The 27592-nt window shown below is 42.5% G+C and overlaps 3 protein-coding genes across 3 annotated transcripts; 2 read left to right on the plus strand and 1 right to left on the minus strand.

Annotated features, from left to right (window-relative positions):
* Positions 1-1309: 1309 nt before the first annotated feature.
* On the plus strand, positions 1310-3302 carry pet117 (PET117 cytochrome c oxidase chaperone). Its single transcript, XM_085787313.1, has 2 exons — positions 1310-1512; positions 3114-3302. The coding sequence occupies exons 1-2, from the start codon at positions 1417-1419 to the stop codon at positions 3300-3302; spliced, it is 285 nt and encodes a 94-aa protein (XP_085643439.1). The 5' UTR covers positions 1310-1416.
* A 3-nt stretch (positions 3303-3305) lies between these two features.
* Positions 3306-16843, plus strand: kat14 (lysine acetyltransferase 14). Its single transcript, XM_085787250.1, has 10 exons — positions 3306-3582; positions 4774-4895; positions 6061-6186; positions 7751-7919; positions 9337-9771; positions 10806-11386; positions 12293-12426; positions 14144-14319; positions 14833-15023; positions 16569-16843. The coding sequence occupies exons 1-10, from the start codon at positions 3306-3308 to the stop codon at positions 16740-16742; spliced, it is 2385 nt and encodes a 794-aa protein (XP_085643376.1). The 3' UTR covers positions 16743-16843.
* A 2969-nt stretch (positions 16844-19812) lies between these two features.
* LOC146992518 (NACHT, LRR and PYD domains-containing protein 3-like) lies at positions 19813-25537 on the minus strand. The gene is made up of 10 exons (XM_085787187.1): positions 24103-25537; positions 23849-24022; positions 23533-23700; positions 23052-23225; positions 22551-22724; positions 22242-22415; positions 21853-22023; positions 21606-21779; positions 20465-20635; positions 19813-20391 (listed from the first exon to the last, which is right to left on the minus strand). Exons 1-10 carry the CDS (start codon positions 25398-25400, stop codon positions 20211-20213), a joined length of 2859 nt encoding a protein of 952 aa, XP_085643313.1. The 5' UTR covers positions 25401-25537; the 3' UTR covers positions 19813-20210.
* Positions 25538-27592: the final 2055 nt, after the last annotated feature.

Below are 27592 nucleotides of genomic sequence, written 5' to 3' on the forward strand. Positions count from 1 at the left end.
AATTGCATAGAATAAATGTAAAATAAATATATATATTTTTTATATTAGGCCTTTCATTGTGAATTGGGAAGTACAATGTGAAAATGACGGAGGAGGGGGTTACAAATAAAGGTGGAATAAAGTCAGCAAGTTGAGTTACATAGTATCATGAAAGGCAGGAGAAGACAAAAAATAGGTACAATTCATGTTAGGCAAACACAAAGTCTATTCAAAAGCGTGGAAACAGAGAAAATAGTACTATGGTCTTAATGGCTTTCTTATTTTCAGATTAAGTAGCCTAATTACGTTGATGTATTGTTTGATTTAGTTTTTGAAACGGTGAGTGCAAAGTATTTGATTAGTAAATTTGCGGTTGTGGATATGAGCTTTGGCTGAAAATAATATCAAATTAATTATATAATATTGGTTTAATTGGGAAGCCGAGACTGAAAAGAAACCAAACAATATATTTTGATAGTCCAAAACAAAGTTTTTGTCAAAATGTTGACGGATGAAAGTAATTACATTTTTCCAAAAGGACTGCAGATGAGGACATGACCAGAAAAGATGTGGAAATGCGCTTCAACTGGGAGCAGCAAAGTCTGGTAGCTCTGAGTTTCTTACTTTGTTTTTGTTGTATTTTCCTGCTGCAATCGTGTTACATAACATAACACTTCTTAAAATGTTTTTTGTGTTCATCTTTCTTTCTTTTTTGTGTCATTGTTGTGTGAGCTACTGGACTAATTTGAATTTCCCTCCTAGGGATGAATAAAGTATTCTCTATATTCTTTGACCTGACGATTTTTTTTCCTCTCTCTTTATTTAAGTGTTCAAAGTGTACAAAAAGTGTCAAACACTGACACATAACACAACACGAGAGCTGTTTCATATTCAGAGAGACAATGAATAAAATAAATAAATACAGCAAGGATCTCATTCAAATAAATAGAAAATGAAGAAAATTAAACTAACAAAAACAAAAACAAAACAAAAATAAATAAATGTTGTCATGTCAATACATAGGTGTGTAATAATCACTGTTAACAAATTCCATTAAATGCCAGGAAGTAGGCTACAATAAATATCTTTTCATAGTTTTCTAAAAGGGATTTATAGAGATAATTGAATTCAATTAAAAAATGAGAAAAGGTTGGTTTGGAGGTTGCAAACTTTTGCTTATGAATAAAGTATTTACCAAATAAAATGAAAAAATGAACTAAATACTGAAGACACCTGTTCTTTGACCTGACGAATCAAATGTCCTTGGTTGTGAGTGACGTCATGTTCGGTTCCGGTCGGCAGGGGTCGCGCGCTGCTCGGCTCGTCGCGCGCCGCAGTAGACGAAGCAGCAGCAGAAGAAGCAGGTGGAGCTGTTAGCAGCAGCAGCTAACGGCTAACGGAGCTAGGAGCTAGGAGCTAAGCTAGCGGGCTAGCGGGATGTCCAGGGCCTCTAAGCTGGTGCTCGGACTCTCCGTGGCTCTGACCGTAGGCACCGTGGCCGGCGTGCACCTCAAACAGGCCTGGGACCGACAGGTACGGCGGCGGAACCGAGCCGAACCGGGGCTAACGGGTCAGCTAACGGTCAGCTAACGGTTGGCTCCGTGTTAACTAACGCAGCGCGAGGTCACCGGAAGTCACCGGCTGTTTGCCGTTACAGTTAAAGTCTGACGGAGTTTACCGGAGCTTACCTGTGTTTTCCGGAGTTTACCGGAGCTTACCGGAGAGCCTGCAGCCCGGTCCGGTCCACCGCTCCCAGCGGGGCCCGGTACCGGTACCGGCTCACACACAAAACACCGAGAAACGGTCACCGACCGGTCAGAATAAACGGAGAGTTAATCACATCCGGTAAGACTTTCAAAATAAAGGCCCGGCAGTAACGTTAGCTTTGTTTACATAAATCAAATCGGTGTAATGGGGCATGAAGACAGAATATAGGCTAAATTATGTATATAGAAATTATTTTCTCTGCTAAACTGCAGAATTCAACAATATTAAAATATGAAATGAAATGAAATGAAACCGTTTTAAACTTGTTTACATGGCCGAACATGCTCTTACATCACAACACGGAGCTTTTCTCGGTGCTGGACTGCTTTCAGTTTATATCTGTCTGACAGATGATTGTGAATTAAAATCAGTTTGACCGACATAAATTAAACATGTGTGTATCTGGACACAGTCAGTTAGTCAAACTACGGAGGCCCAGAGCGCTCATGCTCATGCTAACAGACCAAACAGACCAAACACAAACAGCTTCAGCCTCACAAAACCTGGGAAATCGGAAATGGTCCAGTCATTTTCCACTCATGGAAAACACATGGAAAATAAGAAGAAAAAGGAAAAGTGTTAATCACACTGTGACTTCAGCTACCAGAGCTCAGTTTGACTTCCTCTGCTGAGCAGCAGAGAAACAAAAACAACATGCTTGTGTGTTATTCTGTGATAAATCTGTCATACTTTTTAAGCATGCCGGAGATTATTTCATAGATGAGTCAGAGCCACAGACTGCACATCTTTAAATGAGACTGAGAGAGGAATAAACACAGAAACAAACTGGTTAGAGGATGTGTTAGTGTTTCCAGTAGAGCTGCAACTAACGATTATTTTCATTATATATTAACCTGACGATTATTTAAACGATTAATCCATTAGTTGTTTGGTCAATAAAACAGCTTTGAGTTTGAGTTTATTTCGATCAACAAAAAATAAATAAATAAATAGAACCACAAAAAACAGTTACACATCCCTCTAAAAGCAGGGCTGCATGGCTGATCGAAAGGGTCAGGGCTGAAGCTACAAGCTTATAGATGCCCTAACCTAAGGGTTAGCTTCAATACAAGAGGGACATTACAGACGCCCTAACCCTAAACATCAATCAGTGTTTCCCAAACCACCAGACGACATCGTCCTCAAATGTCTTGTTTTGTCCACAAACCAAAGAGAGACTCAGTTTATTGTCATAAAGGAACAAAGAAACCAGAAATATTCACTTTTAAGAAGCTGGAATCAGAGAATTTGGACTTTTTTTTCTTTAAAAAACTACTCAAACTGATTATTAGATTATCAAAATAATTGACGATTAATTTAATAATCGATTATTGTGTATGTGTGTGTGTGTGTGTGTGTGTGTGCAGCGCCTCCACGACGGCGTGGTGCGGGACCTGGAGCGCTGGGAGAGGAAGAAGGAGAACCTGCGGCGGCTGGAGGAGCAGCGGCTTCTGACCCGACACCTGAGGGAGGAGCGCCAGCGCCGCGAGGAGGCGCAGCTTCACCTTCCGGCCGGAGACGAGGAGGAGCAGCAGCAGGAGGTGCAGCGCCACTGAGCCATGGAGGGTGTTAGTGGTGGCGGTAGCGGTGGGGGCGGCGGGGAGCGGGCGGAGGACGAGGCGGCGTGCACGTCGGCGTCGGAGGGGCTGGAGGAGGGCGAGGTGGAGGGAGAGACGCTGCTGATCGTGGAGTCGGAGGACCAGGGCTCCGTCGACCTGTCGCACGACCAGAGCGGAGACTCTCTGACCAGCGACGTGGGCGAGGACGCCGACGGGGGCTGGGCCTGCGAGGACATGTCCTTCTACTGCGACCGCTGCCACCGCTGGATCCCCGCAGGTGAGTCGACAGGGGATCCGATTCCGCGGGGTCTTGAAAAGTATTAAAGGGATAGTTCAACATTTTGGTAGATTGGCCCATTACCATAATCCCTATATAGTCATAGCAGTAGGTTCGTTACCTTTAATTGTCGGTGCAAGCTGTTTTTAGAACGGCGGAGCAGAGCCGTGAGCTGCTCAGAGCTACGCTACGGAGGCTCATTATGGGATTTCTTGGTTTCCCTCATCAAACTCATCAAATACACAATCCAACAACTCCACAACGCTCTGGTGGACAAGTTGTGACCTGCACATTCACCACGCTATGAGATAATAACACAACGTTACCACACAGAGTTGTTTTAGAGGGAAATTCATGCAAAACTGCTGATGCGCGTTGCCTTCAGGGACAGTTTTTCATCATCAGTCTCTGTATTTACCTCGAAAACGGCTCAGTTTCATAACATTCCGTTATTATCTCATAGCGTGGTGAATGTGCAGCTCACAACTTAGGACCATTAAATGAGTCAGGTCTGCTGCTACTGCTGATTGGAGGAACAAAAACCTGCAGACTGGACTTCACCTAGTCTGGGGCCGTTGACTCGCTGTTTTGGTAAGCAACCGGATCCAGGGCGAGAGAGACAACCCTTTCCCTTAAAATAAAAGCACCAAGCTAATAAAATGCGGTGAAACTTTAATTTACAAGAAAGTCCCTGAGCCATTAAGTTAACATTTTGCTTTTATTGTATTACAAGTTAATGTCTATTTTATAAGTTTTATGTTGGTGAACACTTTTATTTTGGTGAATTTGGTGATTTCCGTCTCCGCTAGAAGACGGGAACCAGAATGCAGACAGACACCAGGCTCTTCTCCTCTCTGAAGAGCCTGGTGGCGCCAGGCTAGACTTCACCAGAGTCACGGCTCATTCACAAAAAACTCCTTTCAATGGAAACACCTGCAGATAGGAGTTGAACTGAAATTTTATAAATATGACTTTAATTTAGAGAAAAGCTGTGATGGAAACTGAGACTGTTTTATTATTTGTAGTTTCACTCTTCTACCACTAGATGGAGTCTGTCGGCTTGGTCAGAGTCGGGTTTGAATTTACACTCGTTCATTAAGCACAAGTACAAGTTGATCAATTCCTCTGTGTGTGTGTGTGTGTGTGTGTGTGTGTGTGTGTGTGTGTGTGTGTGTGTGTGTGTGTGTGCAGCTCAGCTCCGTGGCGAACAGCCCAGTTACCTGAAAGGAGACAACTTCTTCAAGTTCGTTTGCTCCGACTGCTCCGAGGACGGGAAGGAGAGCTTCGAGAGGATGAGACTGACCTGGCAGCAGGTGAGAGACAGACGCCGCTCCGCCTCCTCACGTCACTGTTACCTCTCTATTTATTTATCTATTTATTTGATTAGGACAATGCACATTCATCAACATATCAGCAAAAGCATCAAGAGTTAGCACGATCTCATTAAGAACAGACCAGACACCAGGACTTGTGGATAAAACATGTAGAAACAGTCACATTCACATGGAGGTTAAAAGTCCAAACACAGAACAGAAAAGACAAGGAGGTCGAATTGAACACAATTTAATCCCGGTATTAAACAACAACAACAACAATTTAGTTTAGTTGAGTTTAGTTTATTGTCATACACATTCAAAGTACTGTGTACAGTTCAGTGCAATGAAAGTCAGACAGAAACCTCTTCAACCCTCAACATGATAAAAAAAACTGTTAATAAATGAATAAATAGTCATTAAAGGTGTACAGAAAAGAAAATTGAATTTGAGCCCACTCTGGGTCATAAAATTAGTGTAATAACTCATCTATCAGACGATGTAGGCCAAACTTTGTGCAAAATTCTATTTTTGAGTAAATCCGTGATGAAAGTGTGTATTTTAGTGTAGTTTTTTTTTCTTCGTATTGGATAATGCAGGCGCACGGATTATACGTCAGCCTGTACACGATTCACTAGCCACTGATATTGGATCCGTCATCCGTCATTCAAACGTCTGAGACACGCACACACACGGAGCTCGGGCTCGCCCCAAACTTTGAATATCCCGCCCGCTCGATAACGACCAATCAAATTCATTTTCCTTACTCGGGTAAACTCGTGTTGCAGCTCGTGACAACTCGGCGCGACAAACGGGACAAACGGCCATTTCTGTACACCTTTAAATAGTTCAACAACATTCAAAAAAACAAAGAAATTCCTAACTATTCCTCAACACCGTCACTTTCCCATTTAACAAAACACTGAATTTAAATGTTAGTGCATCATTTGCAATAAAAAAACATTAAGATAAAGTTAAACAATTAATGACTTTAATACTTCAAACATTAATAACTGGTCCTTTTATTAATAGATACTTCAAATATCTGGTGTATATAACTATTAGTGATGTAATTACATTTAGACTATTTGATTTTTACACATTCACAGTGATGTGAAATTAATGAATTAACACATAATGTGTAAATAATGTGTGTGTGTGTCAGGTGGTGATGCTGGCCATGTACAACTTGTCTCTGGAGGGAACCGGTCGCCAGGGTTACTTCAGGTGGAAGGAGGACATCTGCGCTTTCATTGGTCGACACTGGAACTTCCTGCTGGGGACCAGGCGAGTCTCACACACACACACACACACACACACACACACACACAGAGTTGACCACTGCATCGTGTGTTTCACCATCTTGTCGCCGCGTTATTGTACATAGTGGACTCTAAAATACCCACACTGGGTCTCATTCATGAAACGTGAGCAGCACGGATTTGTGTGTAAACCCTGAGCAGCGCAAATTTACGTGGATTTCCGCATTCATCAATCTTTTAGTAGCGCTGATTTCTTCATAGCTACTCACAAAATCTACACCTGCTCCGGACTGTGTGTAGCGCTTGTGTAAATGTAGGAATGCAAATAAATACTGCTTGTCACTGTTGAAAATTAAAATTTTAATCCGTATTACTCTCTCTCATGTTCAAAATACGCCGACGCCTTTGAAACACATAATTTAAACATGAAAAACAATTCGAAATATTTGGAGAGAGAGACGTTTTAGGGATCGGACACGCACAAACACGTCAAGGCTCCATCTTATGATGATAATAATCAGATATAAAACCGGAAAAAACTTTTTTGTGTTGTATGCGCTCGGTGGGTGCACACTTCACCCTGCGCAGCAGCGCAGTCGGCACCGGTTTGGATGGAGCTGTGACAGACGGCTGGTGCTTCTGTAACAATATAACCTGCCTATAAATTCATGTGTTGATACAACCATGTTCCTCTACAGATGAGGCTGTGAAGAGCCTCCCCCTCCCGTTGCTGCTGTAGCTCTGGAGTTGTGTGTATTTTTTTTTATTTTTTCATGTTTCATATCGAACTATTCTGGCTTTACTTCTTAAACGGTTCTTTAATCAACCAAGGAAAGGCCTACTTAATTCACTAAATCTGTTTCTTCCCTCCACGCCTTTGACCTGTCCCAGTCACACTACTACTAACAGAAGAGAATTAAATATTTTTTCTGGACTCCACTTCAACCAAAATGACTTTGATCCGTGATCTCTCTTTTTTCTCTCTCTCCCTCTTTCCTCGTTTGCGTCATGGCCGTAGGTGAACATGATGCACCTACCTCCTAATATGGTGGTCAGGATCTCCTTATATGGCTATTCATGTATGGAGATCTATGCTAATTGCTGATCACCGGGGGCGTGTTGTTAGGTTACGATGGGTTGGCATTCATGAAGTTACACACGTGTTTACGATCAAATCTGAGTTTCCCGCACCGTTCATGAATCCGGAGTAGAGTTTTAGTAGAGTGAGCTTTTATGTGCAAATCTACACACAGATTTACTCACGTTTCATGAATGAGACCCAATGCACATACTACGACGGTATGTGATCGTCTTCCAACCTCTGACTTTAATTCTTGATGAATGAAAACATGAGTCTGTCTTGCGCCGGTCAAAGAATTTCACGGTGCGGAGGCTCATAAATGTAGTGTGAAAACGCTTCGCTTTTCCAAAACTCCTCGTTGTCCCTTTAAAGTGTCATGTCAGTTTTAGTTTCTGTTGAATAAAAGTCAGTTCCAGACCGTCTGAGTGTTTCAGACTCTGTCCCCGTGTGTGTGTGACTGAGTCTGAGCGGTGTCGTGTCGTGTCGTGTCGTGTCGTGTCCCGAGCAGGAAGAAGACGTCGACGTGGTGGAGCACGGTGGCCGGCTGCCTCTCCGTCGGAAGCCCAACCTTCTTCCGCTCCGGAGCGCAGGAGTTTGGAGAACCGGGCTGGTGGAAGCTGGTCCAGAACCGACCGCCCACCCTGAGGCCCGAGGCCGACAAGTCCAGCGCCAAGGCCAAAGGTGAGCGTCTCTGGTCAGGGACACCCGACAACGTGACCGACAGGTTTCAGTTTACCGGACATATGATTGAGATTCTGGTCAACTATTATCTGAATTTATTGATCTTCAAATCCATCCAACTTTATTTGTTGAACACGTTAAAGCATCCACAGAATAACTAATAAAAGCATCAGAAATAAAGACATAACCTTACACATACAAATGAAATAAATGAAAGGCATACAACATGGGTAAAAATGAGAGCCCTACAATAAAAACAATAAAATGAAATAAAATCAGACAGAGTCAACGTCTTCAGGGTTCTTACGGATCCTTAAAAAGTCTTAAAAGGCATTGAATTCATTAATCTAAAAACAAGGCCTTAATTGGCATTAAAATGTCTTAAATCAATTTTTCAAAGGTCTTAAAAATGTTAACACATGATAAGTGGTATTTTATGGTTGTAATTAGTCTCAACTCTCAAAATAATTGGTAACATTCCGACATAGAGAAGTTTTAGTGGCGGCCGTCAACGCTAAATTTCTCACCGCCACCAGCTCCCGAGTCAGTGTTTTTTTTTTTTTTTTTAGGACTTTTTATGCATTTATTTTGAAAGAGACACAATCCAATGTTCATGTAGCAGTCACTTTACCTTGGAAGTGGGTAAAATTGTCCCTATCCCTACAGTATGTAATTGATGTGGTGTTTTTTTTCCTGCATTTGTGTTTATTGTGAAGTCGGTCTTAAATTTCATTTCAAGTGGCTTTAAAAAAAGTCTTAAAAAGTCTTAAATTTAACTTGGCTTAAGCTGTAGGAACCCTGAAGTATGGAAAAGTATGGAATTTGATTTTATACATTTCCAGGTCTGGAAAAGTATGGAAAATGATAACTATTGTATGGAAATATATTTATCTTAATATCTATCTGGGTTTGGTCTCATCTGAAGTTATTTGGGTTAATTATTTTGTACATGTGCTATTATACCTAGCTACAATCTCGAGGAAATTATTTGGTTACATAATGGCATACCTCATTCAGAATAATGAAAACAAATGATAAATTGCATGCTTTTTTTATGTTATGACTGGAAACCATGGAAACGTAAACGTACAATTCCACCAAAATGGCAAAACCGGCTTCCGGGTTTGACCATAGATGACGTTCGGAAACTTGTGGATATTTCAAGCTTGTTTGTAACGGAAGCTCCTCAATCGCGCGAGATTTGGACGTGTGTCTTTTTGTTACGAAGACAGTTGGTATCCATTTGCAACCGTTATATGGACATGCACTGCTACGCCGAGACCCCCTGTAACTCAGAGAAGCCACGGAGGACTCTGAAACTTCTCCCAGCCCTTAGTCCACATGAGGGGGAGGAGATAATGAGTCAAATTTCAATTTTGAGTGAACTATTCCTTTAACCTGAGCTGGTGTGTTGCAGCCTCCAAGCCGGCGCTGGAGCCGATCATCACGGTGGAGGGGCTGAGGAAGCGCGGCGCCAGGAACCCGGTGGAGAACGCCATGCAGCTGAAGGAGAAGCGTTCACGAACGCAGGAGGCCAAGGACATCCGGCGGGCGCAGAAGGAGGCGGTGAGCGGCTACGCCGACCGCAGCGCCTCCTCCACGCCCGTCAAGCTGGGCGCGGCCCGCGGCGGGAGCGCCGGCCGCCGCCCCGACCTCGTCCTGGAGAAAGGCGAGGTCATCGACTTCTCCTCCCTCAGCTCCTCGGACCGGACGCCGCTCACCAGCCCCTCGCCGTCGCCGTCGCCCGACTTCTCCGCCCCGGGGACGCCGGCGTCTCACTCGGCCACGCCCAGCCTGCTGTCGGAGGCCGACCTCATCCCCGACGCCATGCCGCCGCAGGCGCTGTTCCACGGTGAGTCTCCGCCCACACGCTCAGCTGTTCTCTAGCCCCCCCCCCCCCCCAAAGCAGATTCACTTTTCTAATGCTTCAGATTTAAATACTCAAATAATTTTTTAGTTTTTAATGTTTTTTATCTCATTATATTTACACCTGTACCAGATTATTATTACGTCCTGCGTTCACACCAAATCTGTTGTGTAACATTTACCAGTCCCTCCAGGATTTTCAGGATTTTTTTGTGATTGTTGCGGCCTAAAATGCCTGATTTCGCATGGCCACATATACAAAAAAGTGCGGTGCATGTTGCGATGTTTGCGCGCGAGACCGTTTCCTCCTGACGGGGGGGGGGGCGGGCACACTGGACGCGGAAGCGCTGAGGAGCGGGGGCATTTTCATTTCGTATAGTGGAAAGAGGTGCAAAGTACCTAATGGTTGGTTGTGGAAACCCTGCTTTAGCCTACATTGTTTTAACACACACACATCATTCTGAAGGTGTGGCGGCTTTTATTTTGCCGTGGCGTTGCTCCATGATCAATTACGTGTAGAGGAAACCCTGATTAAACCCCTTTCTCTGGGTTTAAATCAATTTATAATTGTCCAGAATAGAGTTTTGTATTTCTCTTTTAAAAGCCCACAAGTCTCATCATCTAGTTTGTTCCACTGTTTGACACCAGTGACTGAGATAGAAAAGGATTTTAGCGTAGTTGTCACTCTCCTCTGCCTAAATAACATATTTCCTCTCAGACTGTGTGTCACTTCTCTGTCTATGAACAAATCTTGTAAGTTATGTGGAAGATCTCTGTTTACAGCCCTGTACATAATCTGCAGAGTTTTGTAATTGATTGAGTCGTGTAGTTTGAGGGGTTTTGCATTGATGAACAACTGGTTTTGTGTGTGTGTGCTCTGCACTGGGTGTCGTACCATAGTGTAGAATTCTTAAAAACTAAATACAAATAAAAACTAGTGAACATGTTAAAAGTATGATAGTCATTGGTTCTAATGGTGCGGTTGGCTCTGACCTCTGACCTCTGACCTCTGCTCTCCAGACGACGAGGAGCTGGAGACGGAGGGGATGATCGACCCGGGGATGGAGTACGTTCCTCCGCCCAGCTCCGGCCTCGTGGCCAGGAAGAAGCTCCGCCATGTTCCTCCTCACATCAAGCGCGAGGCCGACAGCGAGGACGACGAGGGCCGCGAGCGGGAGGACGACTTTGACGAGGCGGCGGGCCGGAGCGACGGCCCCTCGGCGGCCCCTGGCGCGTCCGGTCCCGAGCGCCGGCGGATGACTCACGCTGAGAAAGGCGGCGGCGGCGGCGGCTCCCAGAGTCCTCGCTTCGCCGCGCTGTCGCTGTACGAGGAGCGGATGCTGCTGCGGCGCCTCGACGGCTGCCCGCTGGCCCTGGCCGTCACGCCGCACGCCAAGCGCCTCCACAGGAAGCTGCTGGTGCGCCAGGCCAAGAGGCAGCGAGGGCTCCCCCTGCTGGACGTCGACCGCGCCGTCAGCGCCACGCTCAGCCTGGTGGGCGGCATCTACGGCGCCCAGGAGGCGGGGCCTCTGGCGGGGGGCGGAGTCACGGGAAAATACTGCACCAACAGCCACGAGCTGCGCATCCTCGACCGCTTCCAGGTACGGCAACAAGACGCTTGTGTCTGCAGATTCAGACCCCATGGTTTTTTGCTACAGCGCCACCTGTTAAAGGGATAGTTCACCCAAAATTCAAATTTCACTCATTATCTCCTCCCCCTCATGTGGACTAAGGGCTGGGAGAAGTTTCAGAGTCCTCCGTGGCTTCTCTGAGTTACAGCGGGGCTCCGTGCAGCAGTATTTGTCCATATAATGGTTGTGAATGGTGCTCACTTTTCTTCGTCCAAAAAGACACACCAAAAAACATCCAAATACCTCCATAGTGCTCGTCTGTAATGTCCCTCTTGTATTGAAGCCCCGACATGAGAAATTGTTCCGCCAGTCAGTGCAAATCACGTGAGATTTGCACTGACACAGGAAGAGCAGTGAACTGAGACACTGGGAGCTTCCGCTACAAACAAGCTTAAAATATAGACTTTTTACATTTTTTTCAGAACAATTTCTCATGTCGGGGCTTTCAATATTTGGAAATACATTTTAGACAAAAACTTTTATGACATTAAACGAACAATGTGATTCACGTTCGATACTCACGTTCCTACTGCCATCCATATTGTCCACATCTGTCATATCTGTATCCATTAGCATACAAAACCAATAGTAACCCCATGCAATAAACATTTAAAAGCATTTTATTTCATTATAGGCTATTAAAAAAAGTTTTTAAGTGTTCCAAGCTTCACAAACAATTGGATCTTGGCATTTTATTTGGATTTTGTGTAGTTGCAATTTTACAGCCAACCACTAGGTGGCATTAAGGGATCCGACTCTGCAGCCATATACTAGTGATGGCAGCGATCAGAGGGGGCGGGGCTTCAGTCAGAGGGGCGCGGCAGAGCAGATGTTTGCTGCCATATGTAAAAAGTGTGTGTGTGTGTGTGTGTGCAGATCCAGCCGTCAGGGAGGCGTGGCCTGCAGCAGAACTCTCCGTCCTTCTGGCACCGTCTGATGGGCGCCGAGGGGAGTCTGGATCAGAGCATCAAGAGTCCGTACACGTCCAGGATCCTGAAACCCTTCATCAGGTAAAACTCAGTCGGAGCCGGAGGAAATTCAGCCTCTGATTGGCCGGAACGAGCCACAAGTCAGGAACCACGGATGTTTGGATCTGACTTTAAAGATATTAAAGAGTCTGGGTGTGTTAGAAACCGCATCCTTTCCTACAACTCATATTAACTCATTTTGAGTTTGCGAATGCGTCGTATGCCAGTTTGAGTATGCAGTAAGTTCCCAATGGTAGCTACACTAGATTCACCATAATGTTGAGTATGCATTACTAGCTTACTACTCACACTCAAATTACCCAAAATGCATCATCGATCGCCACTTCCTTGCCGCGAACAGGACAAAAGAAAAAAAAAAGTAGCATGAGCCGACAATGGCGATGCCACGACAGTACGAATGTGAGTAAACTGTGAAGTATTTTAGCAACTTGGCGACTTGAATGGTCAAATACTGTTAACGGGACGAGATCAGTCAAAACGGTGGTTTCAAGCTAGCTACATCGACTACTTCCTTTTTTCATAGTAAAAGCACAAATTTTATCGTCATGGTTTTCTGTGTAATAAAAGGGCAACGGGCGCTTTATTTTGTGAAAATAACCGTCAGTGCGTTGCTCACTACGGTGAGCTTGAGTAGCGCTAAATTCGTCAGCTGGTATTTAGACAAATCAACGACACACTGGGGATCTAAACGGCCTAAAAATGAGTGAAATGTAGATAAAGTGATATATTTACAGAGTTTAGAGCTAAAATGAAATCAGCTTCAGTCTGCTGACTTCGGCTGGGGTAGGAGAGCAATGCATTGTGGGTCATCATGTAGTATGCTGCTGTGCAAACACTCTGCAGACTGTCTGATCGATGAGTATCGAAGTGTATAGGACGAATCTCCTTGTTGTTTACAACTACTTCCGGGTAGAAAACCAGCATGAGAACAATAGTGACAGACGAGAGTTTCGCTATATATATATATATACATGTATGTGTATATATATATATATATCTATATCTATATATATATATATATAATTTTTCATGTCACTATATCGCCGTTTAGACTAATCTGATGTTTGTAAAGTCTATAAAACCAATGATTGGACAAACATTACTATTTATGTGTGCACATTTTTGTAATAACTCAGTGACTCAATAAACGCTCCATGAAAAAATATTTTCTCCAGCGGATACCTGAGTTCCAACATGACTGAGCTAACTGGAGTAGTTTCATGTCGTGTCCCACAACGGGAGGGTTTTAACAGCTGACCTCCTGGTGTTAGCTTAGCTACCGTTAGCTTAGCTACTGTTAGCTGTCCCTGTCAGCTGAGCCACTGATGCTTTCTAGACACCGCAATTCCCCCAAACTGAATGAATACAACACATAGCAATACAAAACACACACACATAGAAATAGTAGTGTTTCTTCAATCATTGCAGATTTGTCTAAACGGTGATAGGGTGTGAAAAATATGATATATAGCTAAACTCTCGTTCATTACTACTGTTCTCATTCAAATTACGTGCTGGTTTTCTACCCGGAAGTAGAATGTAAACAACAAGGAGATTCGGTCTATATAGTATATAGAAAGATCGGATATCAATTCATAAAATCCTCAGATCCGTAGATGCAGATAATATTACTGTAGTATTACTTAAGTAATATTAGGAGTGTAGTAGTATAAATGTGGTCGTGTAACTGCAGTAGTATTTGTGGTAATCTGATTACCCCCCGTGTGTGTCCAATCAGGAGGGACTACGAGAGTCGACCGGTGAAGCTCCGCCTCCTGGCAGAGATCAGGGCGTACCCTCACAGGGCGGATCCTGATTGGCTCCCGGAGGCCGAGGCCCCCATCGACTACTGCTACGTGAGGCCCAACCACATCCCGTCGGTCAACGCCATGTGTCACGACAGCTTCTGGCCAGGTAAAACCCACTTCCTGTCACCTGACACCGTCCCTCTGTGAGCACCTCTGATTGGCCTTTATTATAATGGCTGACCGCACTTTTTTAACTTTAATCGTCCTATTTACCTATTTACCTGATACTCTAGATGTCTGGGTTTTTGGATATTTGTTACATTTTTACATTTTTCTACATGTTTCTATTTTTCTAATATTTTTGCATTGTGAAGTTGTACTGTTATTTGTCGATCAAGTGATTGACCACAGCTGTGAGTATTTAAATACATCACTTCCTGTTGAATATTGCACACTGAGGAAGACGTTGTCGAAACCGGTCTGTGTGTGTTAAGCGCCGACGCAGTTTGCAATAAAAACAATGAGAAGGACACGAGTGCTGCTGGCCTTTCTTCTATTTCTTTAAGTGCAACTTTTGGCCGTGCACCTCTTTAGTTTGTTCCTGAAAGTTTTTTGGAGAGTGCGTGTTTTTCTTTGTTTTGAACGCCTCTGATTGGCCGCCTCTCCCTCCCCCCTTCAGGTGTGGACCTATCAGAGTGCCTGCAGTACCCGGACTTCAGCGTGGTGGCGCTCTACAAGAAGGTGGTGGTGGGCTTCGGCTTCATGGTGCCGGACGTCAAGTACAACGAGGCGTACATCTCCTTCCTGCTGGTGCACCCCGAGTGGAGGAGGGCCGGCGTCGGCACCTTCATGATCTACCACCTCATCCAGGTGAGACTACACCTCCCAGCATGCACTGCACCCGCACCATCTACCACCTAGTGTTGTCACGGTACCAACATGTTGGTATCGATACCGGTACCAACATGTATGTCGATACTTTTCGATACTTTACTTTCCAAATAAAAAGAGAACACAAGAAATGTCATAATTGACTTTATTTTAATAGAAAACCTTAGAACTTTAACATAAACATCAGTAAATAATCTGTAGATCAGTAAACAATCTCTGCTGCTGCAGGTTTAAAATGAAAATATCCATCAATGTTTATTTCTGAACTCTTCCTAAGTTAAAACATTAGTGTAGTTAAAAATGAATATCAACATTATTTGAGGTCTGAAAACACTGCATCTTTTTAGTTATTTTGACCAGTTGGGGTTAATTTTTGGGAGACCGTGACTCCGCCCCCTTTAGGAGACCAGCAGACCATGACTCCGCCCCCTTTAGGAGACCAGCAGACCATGACTGTAGTAGTAGTTTACACTGCTCACTCACTCGCTGCCTCGGCTCAAATTACAATGTGGCGACGGCACCGCTGCCGGCCTCATCCAGGTGAGACTACATGTCCCAGCATGCACTGCACCAGGCAGGAAGGAGAGGGGCAACACACTCCTCTCTCACACTGAGCTTGTCCGTGCTACAACTAGGGCTGACCCGATTATCATATTTTGATAATCGAAGCTTCGCAGATATAAAATCGATTTTAATCGAAGCTTCGACGGCCGGTGGGGTGCGCGATTGTAACGTCTTACGGGGGCGGGGCGCGATCGTAGCGGAAATAATGAAAGAAATGGCAAACAAACACAGCATATCTCCAAAATCAGGCAGGTTTTCAGGATGCCAAGTCGCCTACTCATTTTAAACCAGCACTAAGTAACTTTTCAACCTTCATAAAATATTTTCATAACTTTTGTGATGATACATCGACTTACAACAAGTTGAATGACACCTCTGTCGTGGTCTGAGGGGGTCTGTATCTCTTTCTCTGGCACTAAGCAGCTTTGAGGAGCATGGTAGGAACCCGGCTCTCACTTTACTTTCACTTTCACTTTTGCGAGTCACAACAAGGAGGGAACAGGCAAAACGGCACTTTAGCAATGGATTATGTTTGTGTTTTCACTTTGAAATGATCCACTGGAAACAGAAACTTAGTTTTGATGTCTTCTGTTAATTTTAATGCAGGATATTTACAGGGCTTCACGCTAGTGTTCATGGGAAATGGAGTCTTTCTTCAGGCAAAACACTACCGCTTTGGTTCACAGGCGCCGCCAAACTCAACCAAAACTGAAAGTTCTTTAGTACTGCTTTAATGTAACAATTGCCAATGAGAACCGGTGTCAAAAAGGATAAAAGGAAGAAAAAAAACAAAACAATCAATCACGGACTTAAAGATCGATTACCATGGCAAGAATGAAGCTTCGATTTTTTGGGGTCAGCCCTAGCTACAACGGGTAAAACCAAGAAGAGTGATTCCTCAGGTGACCTCAGGTGTGTGACCTCTGTGTGTGTGTGTGTGTTTGTGTGTGTGTGTTTCAGACGTGCATGGGGAAGGACGTGACGCTGCATGTGTCGGCCAGTAACCCGGCCATGCTGCTGTACCAGAAGTTTGGCTTCAAGGCGGAGGAATACATCCTGGACTTCTACGATAAGTACTACCCCGTCGACAGCACCGAGTGTCGCCACGCCTTCTTCCTCCGCCTGCGCCGCTGACACCACAACGCCGCCACCGGCTGGGTGCTGGTGAAGCAGATGAACTGAGTTGCTCTGCAGCGCCCCCTGCTGCTGCTGTCTGAGTTCTACATTAAACCTTTTTCCATTGAAGCGTCTGTCTCTTTAAGAAAACACCCGTCTCACCTGTGTCGGCACCTTTAATGGTTAATAAAGTGTGAACAGGTGAGTTGTATAAACAGGAAGTGATGAGGCTGTAACCATGTTGAGTGTGTGGAGACTGGCTCCCTCTGGTGTTCAGGAGAGGAACTGCACTCTGTTCAAATAAACTGAGTTTGATTGTTTCTTTGAATTCAACGTTTCCATATTCAGTGTTTAACAGTCGACAGAAGCAGACCAGACCAGATCAGACTCTCTACAGTCTGAGGTCCTGGTTCTGTTGGACTCCTCTGGCTCCTCAGACCAGGTCCAGGTTCAGTTTGGTTCTTCCCAGTTTGCCCAGTAAGTCCAGTCCGGTCCGAGCCGCCAGCAGAGACACCATGTCGTTACAGCCGCCACGTCGTACGGCGTCTGACCGGCGGCGTTCCTCCGCCTCACACCGGCCCTGCAGCTGAACACACACACACACACAATGTAGACGATGACAGGAATAAATGCAAAATAAATTTTTTTGAATGAATTTATGTCTCATTCATTTATTTAGACAGAATTCTTTATCATCCAAATCTTTTTATTTTCTTGTCGACTGATTGATTCATGGTGATTTTCCTTTGATCGTCTTTATATCTTTGGGCTGAGGTGAATTGTGTAGAAGTGTGTGTGTGTGTGTGTGTGTGTGTGAGTTAAGGAAATTAAATGTCAAATCCTTTTCAGTTAGATTCAACAAGGACATTGATGTGTCTTACTTTTTGTAACCTCCACCAAGAGACGGACTCTTCCATTCATTCTGGACCTGTTATCACACTCAGAGTTTATATTGGACCACATTTATAATGCCTTTGTACTTTGCTTAGGAATTAAAAGGAATTAAATTGTTTAGGAACCGCTGAGGGGAATCGAAATAAAAACATCTTAACGACTCTGATGGAATCTAAATTTTAGAACTGGTTTCATTTGATTCTCAAAGCCCAACTCCACCTGGCCTATAATTTATCTTAAGCAGAAAAAAAAATGCATTCTGTTTGTTGGTTTTGAAAACTGGTCTCTGAGATGTAACAGACAACAAACAGCAGATTAGATGCTGCTGCCCCGCACTGTTAGGTTGAGTAGGGCCTATCGCTGGTGTACAGTTGTACACAGCCTTCTGGGTAGCTTTAGCTTTAGGTCTGCAACCAGCGTTGTGGTACAACTAATATATTGATGTGTGGCGGGTGAATGTGAGAGTAGTGAGGGCTCATAGGCTAATTTAAGTGCTGCTCAACAACTCCACCTCGGGGAATTTCACCCCCAGGAAATAAATTTACAAAGGCCACAAGTCTGAAAGCACCCAGACAAGACGTGACAACGCGTTATAATATAAATATACTTTATTACTCTATCTTGAAAACACAATTTAAATAGTACAGTACAATATTACATTCCTTTTTATTTTATTTTCTCTGGTCTCACAGGAGGTGGGCTTAAAAAGGAAAAAAAACAAACATTTAAAGTGCATTACAAATAAAATTCATTATTATTATTATTAAAGCAAACACATATTAAAGCTATGTTCTACGATCTGAAAGACACTGAGAAAGACCCCCCACCAGTTCAGATAGATAGATTGATAGATAATGGCTTTAACCCTTTGATGCACAACATGGGTCTAAATAGACCCGAGTGAGTTTTTTTGTGCTTTATCTTTGCGAAAAATTTATTTCATCATATAGAATTCCAGGTATTCCTCAATTAACTTGTTTTTGATCATAATACATCCTTATTTTATTTTTTACTTTTTCACTTTTTTAATAAAAACACATTTTGTATCACTACCCCTCTAATGCGCAACATGGGTCTAAAATGACCCACATTCATTTCCAATGTGATTTCATGCTGAGTGATAGTTTCTTTGCTGTAACTTTTGAAATATATCTATTTTATGATTGAATGTTCCAAGTATTATTTAATATCTTGTTTTTTATTAGTGGGGTCATTATTTCCATTTTTCATTTCTAACTTGTGAACAAAAATGAACAAAAATGTCTCAGTGAGTGGACCGGTTGAAAAAACAAGTATAGCAAGAATACTTTAATTTTACCATTGTTTCCTTGATTACAATAATGACTAGTCATTACCTGTCCTTTTCCCCCATTAATAGCTCTGTTGACATATTCTACTGTGGTCAACAGCTAACCATAGTTTATTCTATCTGAGTAGGCTATTTCAATGTTATATCTTTGAAATCACTGCACAGTATTTATAATTTTCTTCAGTAAATATTCTTTTTTAAGCACATATAATCATATTTACTTGTTTTACAATTATTCCAATTTACCTAAAGAAACATTTGATGACTCATTAAAGATAACTGTGCATAATTTATAAGGTTTTAGTTACCTTGAATAAGTAGCTACATTACTTGTCATAAAGGGAAATACCTTAATATTAGCAAGTTAGCTAACTGTTAACATGATGACATGTTCTAGCTGGTGACAACAATAGAATAATATTCTATTGTAGACACCAGCTAGAACATGTCAACAGCTACCTAGCTAGCTAGCTGGTGACATGTTCTACTGTAGTTAACTAATACAGTAGAATGTAGAAATGTCAACTGCTAGCTAGCTAACTGGTCCACTCTCTGAGACTTTTTGTCTATTTGTTCTTAAAATAAGAAAGTAAAAATGGAAATAACACCCTGTACTAATTAAAAACAAGATATTCAAATAATACTTGGAGGATTCAATGATAAAATATATTGATTTTAAAAGATACCACAAAGAAACACTCACCCAGCATGAATTCACATGGAAAATGAATGCGGGTCATTTTAGACCCATGTTGCGCATTAGAGGGGGTGTGCATATGTTGTGCATCAAAGGGTTAATTATTAAATTGTCCTATCTATCTATCTATCTATCTATCTATCTATCTATCTATCTATCTATCTATCTATCTATCTATCTATCTATCTATCTATCTATCTATCCATGGAGGAACTAGAACAGCTTAGAAAGAATGCTGTGACACTGAGGTCCTCAGGGAAACGTCTGGGTAACTACAAAGACTCTGAAAAAGAGAGGACGATGCCTCTGTGTTTAACCCGGCTGCTGGTAAAATCCTCCTGAATGTCTGGTTCATACGTTATCAGAGGAACAAAGTTCAGTATCAGTCTCAGCTTCAGCTCGCCATGTCGCTTGATTCAGTGTTTGTTAGAGTTACAAGCTCTGGGCCTGTTTGATCTCCAAAGTCACTCATACTGAAAGAATCCAAACTGGGTAGAACGTCTGTTAATGGTTATGAAACCAATAACTCCCATGACCCTTTGCTCTTTCATGTCCACTTGTGTGTCTCTGAGGAGGATTTTGCTGCTTAGATGTTTGATTGTTCCATGCCCTTCAGTGTGTCCAGTTTGTTAAGCTTGTCCTTCAGAAGCATCCGACCTACTTCTCCTGGATCGCTCTTGCTCAGCTCCAGCTCTTTTAGGAGTGAAGCTTTAGAGCTCCCAGTCAAGGCCAGAGACTCACAACTGCTCTTGGTGCACCCCAACAAACTGAAAGAGAAATAAATTGCGTTAACACCACAGGTGTTATAACACCTACTGACATGAAAATTAAAAGTCTCACCTTAGTATCTCCAGTTTACACTGTGGTTTGCTCTTCCAGTCAGAAAGCATCTTCACCCCTTCATCCATCAGGTGGTTGTAGCTCAAGTCCAGCTCTTTCAGAGTAGAGAGATGATTGAGGGCAAGGGTCAAAGGCTGACAGCTGGCCGTTGTTATGGTACAGCGTTTCAGGCTGGAAGACAGATCAGTTTTCAGATCCTTTAGTGGAAAGTTTTCCGATGGATTAATTAGGGAGAAATTCTATAGTTTTGATAAGATTTCTAGCCTTCAATTGATCAGTGTTGATGCTTTTGACCTTCTGACATTCAATTCAGCGCAGTAAACCCATGTAAACCCAAACCCATTTTGGTTTTGTGCGTGCTGTCTCTCGTTTTGTCCACTAGAGGGCAGCTGTGAATCTAAAAAAAAAAATATTTGATTTAGATGCATTTTAGCATGATTTCGGTATACGTTTCATGATTTGGGTTTATTATGAGAAAATGTAATTTCATCTACTTTTATGAGTATATTGCTCATTTTGGAGCTAATAGTTTAGTTGAGTAAAATAGTGAACTTTTATTTTGAAGACCACTACTTCCTACTTCCTTTCTGTGTTGTGTTGCCGGAAAAGCAAAGCTACTTGACCACGGAATGAATGAGCTAGAAGTAAAACAGTAAAAGTTTAAGGTAAAACAAAGGAAAAGAGAGCAACAAAACAGAAACAGCAACTTATTGATAAAACGTTGAAGGCTGAATGTATTATAGCAACCCCCCGAGGAGGCACAAGGTTAGTGTGCATTGTGCTTATGGTCATTACTTACCGTAATTATTTGATGATTTGTGTTGGAAAATATGCTAACTCTCTTTCGCTCTCCTGTTTGGTGAATTAGCAGTGTATTTCTTGTTATAATTGCTGAGTTGTTTGAGAAAGTAGGCTACTGTGATTATTTACCATTTTTATAGACAGAAGTGGAAACAGAAATGTGATTGCTGTGCTTTCTTTATTTTGACAGTTCTCACGTTGATTTGTGGAGCTCGTTTGTTGAACAGCAATGAATGTTAAACCATCAGTCGAGTCTCTTACCATCTTTTGGAGGGTATGCTACAACCTCTGTGTCCAACTAAATAATGAGTTTGAGACAGAAAGTTCCCATAACACTCACTTTAGTATCTCCAGATGACAATCTGGCTCTGCCAAAAACTCATTAAGGCTTTGGACCCCATGGTCTTTGAGGTCATTTCTCGCGAGATCCAGAACCCTCAGATGGGCCAGGTTGGACTTCAGACTGGTGACCAGGGCAGCACAGCCCTCCTCTGTGAGGCCACAGTCTGCCAGTCTGAAAGAGAAATAAATTGTCTTAACACCACAGGTGTTCTAACACCTATTTACATGAAAATTAAAAGTCTCACCTTAGTATCTCAAGTTTACACTGTGGTTTGCTCTTCCAGTCAAAAAGCATCTTCACCCCTTCATCCATCAGGTGGTTGTTGCTCAAGTCAAGCTCTTTCAGAGTAGGGAGATGACTGAGGGCAAGGGTCAAAGGCTGACAGCTGGCTGTTGTTAAGGTACAGCATTTCAGGCTGGAAGACAGTTGGGACACTTCAGTTCAGTTTTCAGTTTTCTGGTGGATTTATTAAATAGGGAGACATTCTATAGTTTTGATAAGATCTCTAGCCTTCAACTGATCAGTGTTGATGCTTTTGACTTCTGACCTTCAATTCAGAGCAGTAACGTTAATACCTGTATCATTGTCCAACTACATGATGAGTTTGAGACAGAAAGTTCCCATAACACTCACTTTAGTGTCTCCAGATGACAATCTGGCTTTGCCAAAAACTCAGTAAGGTTTTGGAGTCCATGGTCTTTGAGGTCATTTCTGGCAATATCCAGAACCCTCAGATGGGCAGGGTTGGACTTCAGACTGGTGACCAGGGCAGCACAGCCCTCCTCTGTGAAGCGACAGCCAGCCAATCTGTTGGGGAAAAGCACTTTAGTGAAGCTAGAGTTAACCTACTCGCCCACACACCTGACCATTTGAGTCTGCTTGGTTACCTGAGATCTAGACCAACTTGGAAACCACTGGTGTCTTATCACAGTGCTGTCTCACCTCAGTATTTCCACTTTGCAGTTTTGATCCCGTAGCAGAGCAGCGATCGCTGCCACTCCATCATCACCTAGATCATTCCTTCCCAAATCCAGCTCCCTCAGGTGAGAAGGGTTTGAAGCCAGAGCTGAGGCCAGATCTGCGGCACATTCCCTTTGTAGCTCGGTTTTAGAAAGCCTTAAGAAAAACAGTAGATGTTATACATTCTATATTGGAAAGGTCTTAAAGTTTGCTTAGTCTTCTCATTTGGTTTGTATGCCAACATCTTAAAAGTCAAAGGACAGTCCAGTTTTCTGAGCCATGCGATCATAGTTGGTGCTAACTGTAAACAGATTCCCCCTGCCTCAATGACGCCAGCAAAACTAATCAGTGAATAGTTTGCCCATCACCAGAAATCATAAAATCAACATTATCATAACTCTTATTTACCTGTATGCTATTAGCTAACAAGCTTGTCACTACTCCACCCTATTGTTAGCTTAGTAGTGGTAAAATGTCTCTTACCACAATCTCTCCAGCTGGCAGTCAGGATGCTTCAGAAAGTCAGTGAGCTGAGCAACTACCTGGCCTTTAAAACTGTTCCCGCTCAGATCCAGGTTTTTCAAATGAGGTGGGTTCAAGCGGATAGCTGAAACCACAGGTTTGAATCCATCACCTGTGATGCCACACTCACATAACCTTCAGACAAAACACACAGATGGTTTTTAATCAGCTATTGATGAGGTTGTCAGAAAATTTGATTTCAATATCAATGGTCCCCAGATTCATTCCATTTACACCATCAGGGTAAAATTTATATCTGTAGCCAAGATGTTTACGAGACTCTTATGAGATGTCCTGTTTCCTTCCCTGCTCTTGTGAAAATCTTAAAAGGTACTTAATGTTATTTTTGATTGCTAGGAGCAAGTGTTTTCCCACAAGCAGGTCATTTGCCTCAATGTACACAAGAACACACAAAATACCGACTAAACAGGTAGAACAATACCTCAACGTTTCCAAAGGACACTTGTTGAGAATTTCTGCGAGCGACTGTACTCCTTCGTCATGAATTTTATTCTTACTGAGGTCCAGAACCTTGAGGTGGGAGGTGTTTGAAGTCAGACCACTGGCTAAAAACTCACATCCCTGGTTTGTAATGCCACATTCTTTCAAACTACACAAAAAGAAACACAAATCACAATTATTGGTCAATTGGGAAACCACAGCTTGGAATTGGATTGGAAATGAATATGATCACTAACATCTTCTCCATGAGAGAAAAGAAAATAGACCCACAGTGCTTCTGTAAATGATTTCCTTACCTGAGTCTTTGGAGTTTGCAGTATGGGCTTTTTAAGCCTTCAGAGAGAAGCTCCATCCCAGAGTCCTCCAGTTTGTTTCTGGTCAGGTCCAACTCCTCTAGACCAGAGGACTTGAAGCTTAGAACTGATGAAATGTACTTACAGCCTCTGTCGGTGAGGTTACAGTCATCCAACCTAAAGGGTAGAACGACATGACACACTTAAACAATCTGAGTGTGTCACAGTGGATGGGTTTTTTGAAGCCAAATACTTACAAAGCTGTCTTTGATACTTTGAGTACTGGTACCAGTCTCTCCAGAACGTCATCTGATCGGTAGTATTTCTTCAGGTCAAATTCGGCCAAGTCTTTGTTGGAGACAAGCAACACAAAGGCCAGAGCTGACCAATGTGCAGGGGAAATTTTGCTAACATCCCCTGAGCGGTGGTACTTCTGGACCTGCTCCACCAGAGACTGGTCACCCAACTCATATAAGCAGTGGAACAGATTGATGCTCTTGTCTGTATAAGACAGTTTCTTGATCTTCTCATGAATGTACTTGTTTGTCTCCAGGTTGCTCTGTTGACGTCTTCCTTTGAATCCAAAGTCTTGCTGAAGAAGCTTCTGATTTTCATCCTTGGACAGACCGAGCAGGAAGCGTAGAAACAAGTCCCACTCCCCATGATCACTAGACAAAGCCTTATCTACAGCGTTCTTATGTAGGAGGATGATAGGAACGTCTCCTTCCTTACATGTCACCCTCACACTTGTTCGACTCTTAATGAGGTTTTCTCCGTTTTGTATGAAGGTCTCCAATACATAGAGAGCTGCAAGAAACTCCTGAACACTTAAATGTATAAATGAGTAAATCTCTCGCTTGTGAAGACCGTATTCTTTTCTTATAATCTGTGTACAAACTCCTGAATAAACTGCAGCTTGTTTTGGATCAATGTTGCAATCTTTCAGATCTTCTTCATAGAAGATGATGTTGCCCTGTTTCAGTTGTTCAAACGCCAACTTCCCCAACTTCATGATCAAATCTTTGTCTGCCTCAACATCCTGATAATCCTTCTGTAGTTTGCGTTTTGTTTGGATGATCAGAAAGTGAGAGTACATTTCAGTCAAGGTCTTTGGCAACTGACCTTCATGAGTGTCTGTGAGGAGACTCTGGAGAGACGTGGCTGAAATCCAGCAGAACACAGGGATGTGGCACATGATGTACAAACTTCTTAACGGCTTTGAGTGAAGATGATTCAAGATCTTCTCAGCCATATCTTTGTCGGAAACTTTCTTTTTAAAGTACTCCTCCTTCTGCTCATCGTTAAAGCCTCGTACCTCTGTCACTCTGTTGATGAACTCTGGAGGAATCTTATTGGCTGCAGCTGGTCTACTTGTGATCCAGACCAAGGCGTGACACAGCAGTTTGCCTTTGATCAAGTTGGTTAGTAGGACATCTATTGTAGTCATCTTTGTAACACTACGGCACATCTCATTTGTTGTAAAGTTCAGAGGGAATTTGCTTTCATCCAGGCCATCAAAGATGAATAAGACGCTGCACTTTTTGAGGTCTGTCATTTCCAAATCCTCCACCTCCTCAAAATAGTAATGTATTAACTTAGAAAGACTGAAAGGCTCGTCTTTTATCAAATTCAAGTCTCTGAATGTGAATGGGAATATGAACTGGATGGTTTGATTGGCTGTTCCATCTGCCCAGTCATGAGTGAACTTCTGCACAGCGACAGTTTTCCCAATGCCAGCGATTCCCTTGGTCAGGACTCTCTGGGGTCGGTTCTCTTCTTTGGGTAAAGGTTCAAAAATCTTACTGAGGTGGATTTTCTTCTCCTCATTTGTGCACCTTTTACATTCTAATTCAATAACCTCATGTTCACTATTAACCTCCCCACTGCCTCCTTTTGTGATGTAAAGATCCGTATAGATATTTTTCAAAAGAGTCGATGATTCCTCCTCATTTGTCCCCTGAAACAGATTCTTTGTTTCATTTTCAAGATATGACTTTAGTTCAGCCTGGCACCTTGAGATGTTTTCTGAAAGACAAAAAAATATAGGTAACGGCATCTTTCCATTACCTCAAACAAGTTAGAAAAAAAGTTGTGTTATGCCATTAGACTGCAAACGTTTGCTACCTTTAGTTTTGGAAGAAACAATATCATTGTCATCTGTCCTGGCAGGAGGGTGGACTGAAAGACAAAATTGAACATTTCTTGAGAATCAGAAAAAAAAAGTTGATGCATTTTGTTATAATTATGGATAGTTGCATAGTTCCACATTATAATGCATTTGACTTACACATTCAAGATAAACATTAAGATTTTCTTACATTCAAGCAATTGAAATATGATAGTGTATTTGATTTACAAATAAGTTCAGGGGACACAATTACCATGTGTTTGGTTGACAGTGAGATGTAGATCCCTCATATGAACATCACTTAACTGAGGTGTGCAGACCACACTTCCATTCTGGGCCGTGGGCTGAGTTTCCTGATGTGTTGTAGCTGAATGAGAACAGACAAAATGATTAGGAACCACATGTCAATTCAAGATTTAGCAAAGACTTTAAAGAGTGAGAACAAACAGTAAACATAACATGGGGGAATAATACACCTACAACATGGATATTTTCTTTAGCTAGAGAACTAAGAATGTCAAATTGAACATGTTTAAGAGATTTGAGTCAAAAACTAAAATATGACCTCAGTAGAAGACCAGTTCATTTTTACATTCACAATAAGGTCATGTTGCAGGAGCTTTTATCCGAGATGACATCACCAAAGCTTCAGTGCAGTCAGAAACCATGACTGTTAAGAACTAAATATGAAAACACTGTATCCTTGCATTTAGTAGTTCACCTGCTGTTCTACCATCAGGGATCCACAGACCAGAACAATCTGGACTGAGATGTGGTGATATCAGACATGTTGGTTCAGTCTTGACCAGTCTGTCCAGTCAACAAATTACATTTACATTTGTATGGTGCCACGCTGGTACAGTATGCTGTGACTTGTACAGTAGGTTTGTTTATTATCAAATTATACTGTAAACCCAGGAAATGTAAGACAGTGCACTGCTGGTACTTTTATTGAGGTTGTCTAGTCCCTACTTTCATGCAGCCCCTGCATAAGTCAGTGCTCCACTAGTGCCACTCTGTTAAAACAGTCCAGACACGGCCCTGATGTCAACTGGCCTTGGTGTGGAAGAAAAGATGTAGCAGTTGTTAGTTACAGTGACAACGAGATACAGTACAAGTGTAGCTCATGGAACAGATCTGGATCTCCAGTAAAATTTATTTTGGGTCGTCTCTATTCAACAGAGTTATAGAGGACTGTAGCAACCAAAAACGTAATAACAGCCAATAACGTAATAACAGCCAATAACGTAATAATTTGGGCCATTTTAAATGTAATAAAGCCAATAATGTAATAATGTGCCAATAATGTAATAAAACTTTTGAGCCAATAACGTAATAACTTTTTTGCCAATAATGTAATAAGTTATTACAATGTAATAAGTTATTACATTATTGCCTCAAAAATGTTATTACATTATTGGCACGTTATTACATTATTGGCTTTATTACATTTAAAATGGCCAAAATTATTACGTTATTGGCTGTTATTACGTTTTTGGTTGCTACAAGAACGTCTCAGACTTTTGTCTTGTTAGAGAAAAACTTGAATCTCCTAAGCAGTTATGTGGTTAAAGTAACTGGCACAGAACCCACTCCTGCCCTCTGATTGGTTTGAACAC

The sequence above is a fragment of the Trachurus japonicus genome, chromosome 1, assembly GCF_045865225.1.
Source record: "Trachurus japonicus isolate A0001 chromosome 1, Traja_1.0".
Classification (NCBI taxonomy): Eukaryota; Metazoa; Chordata; class Actinopteri; order Carangiformes; family Carangidae; genus Trachurus; species Trachurus japonicus.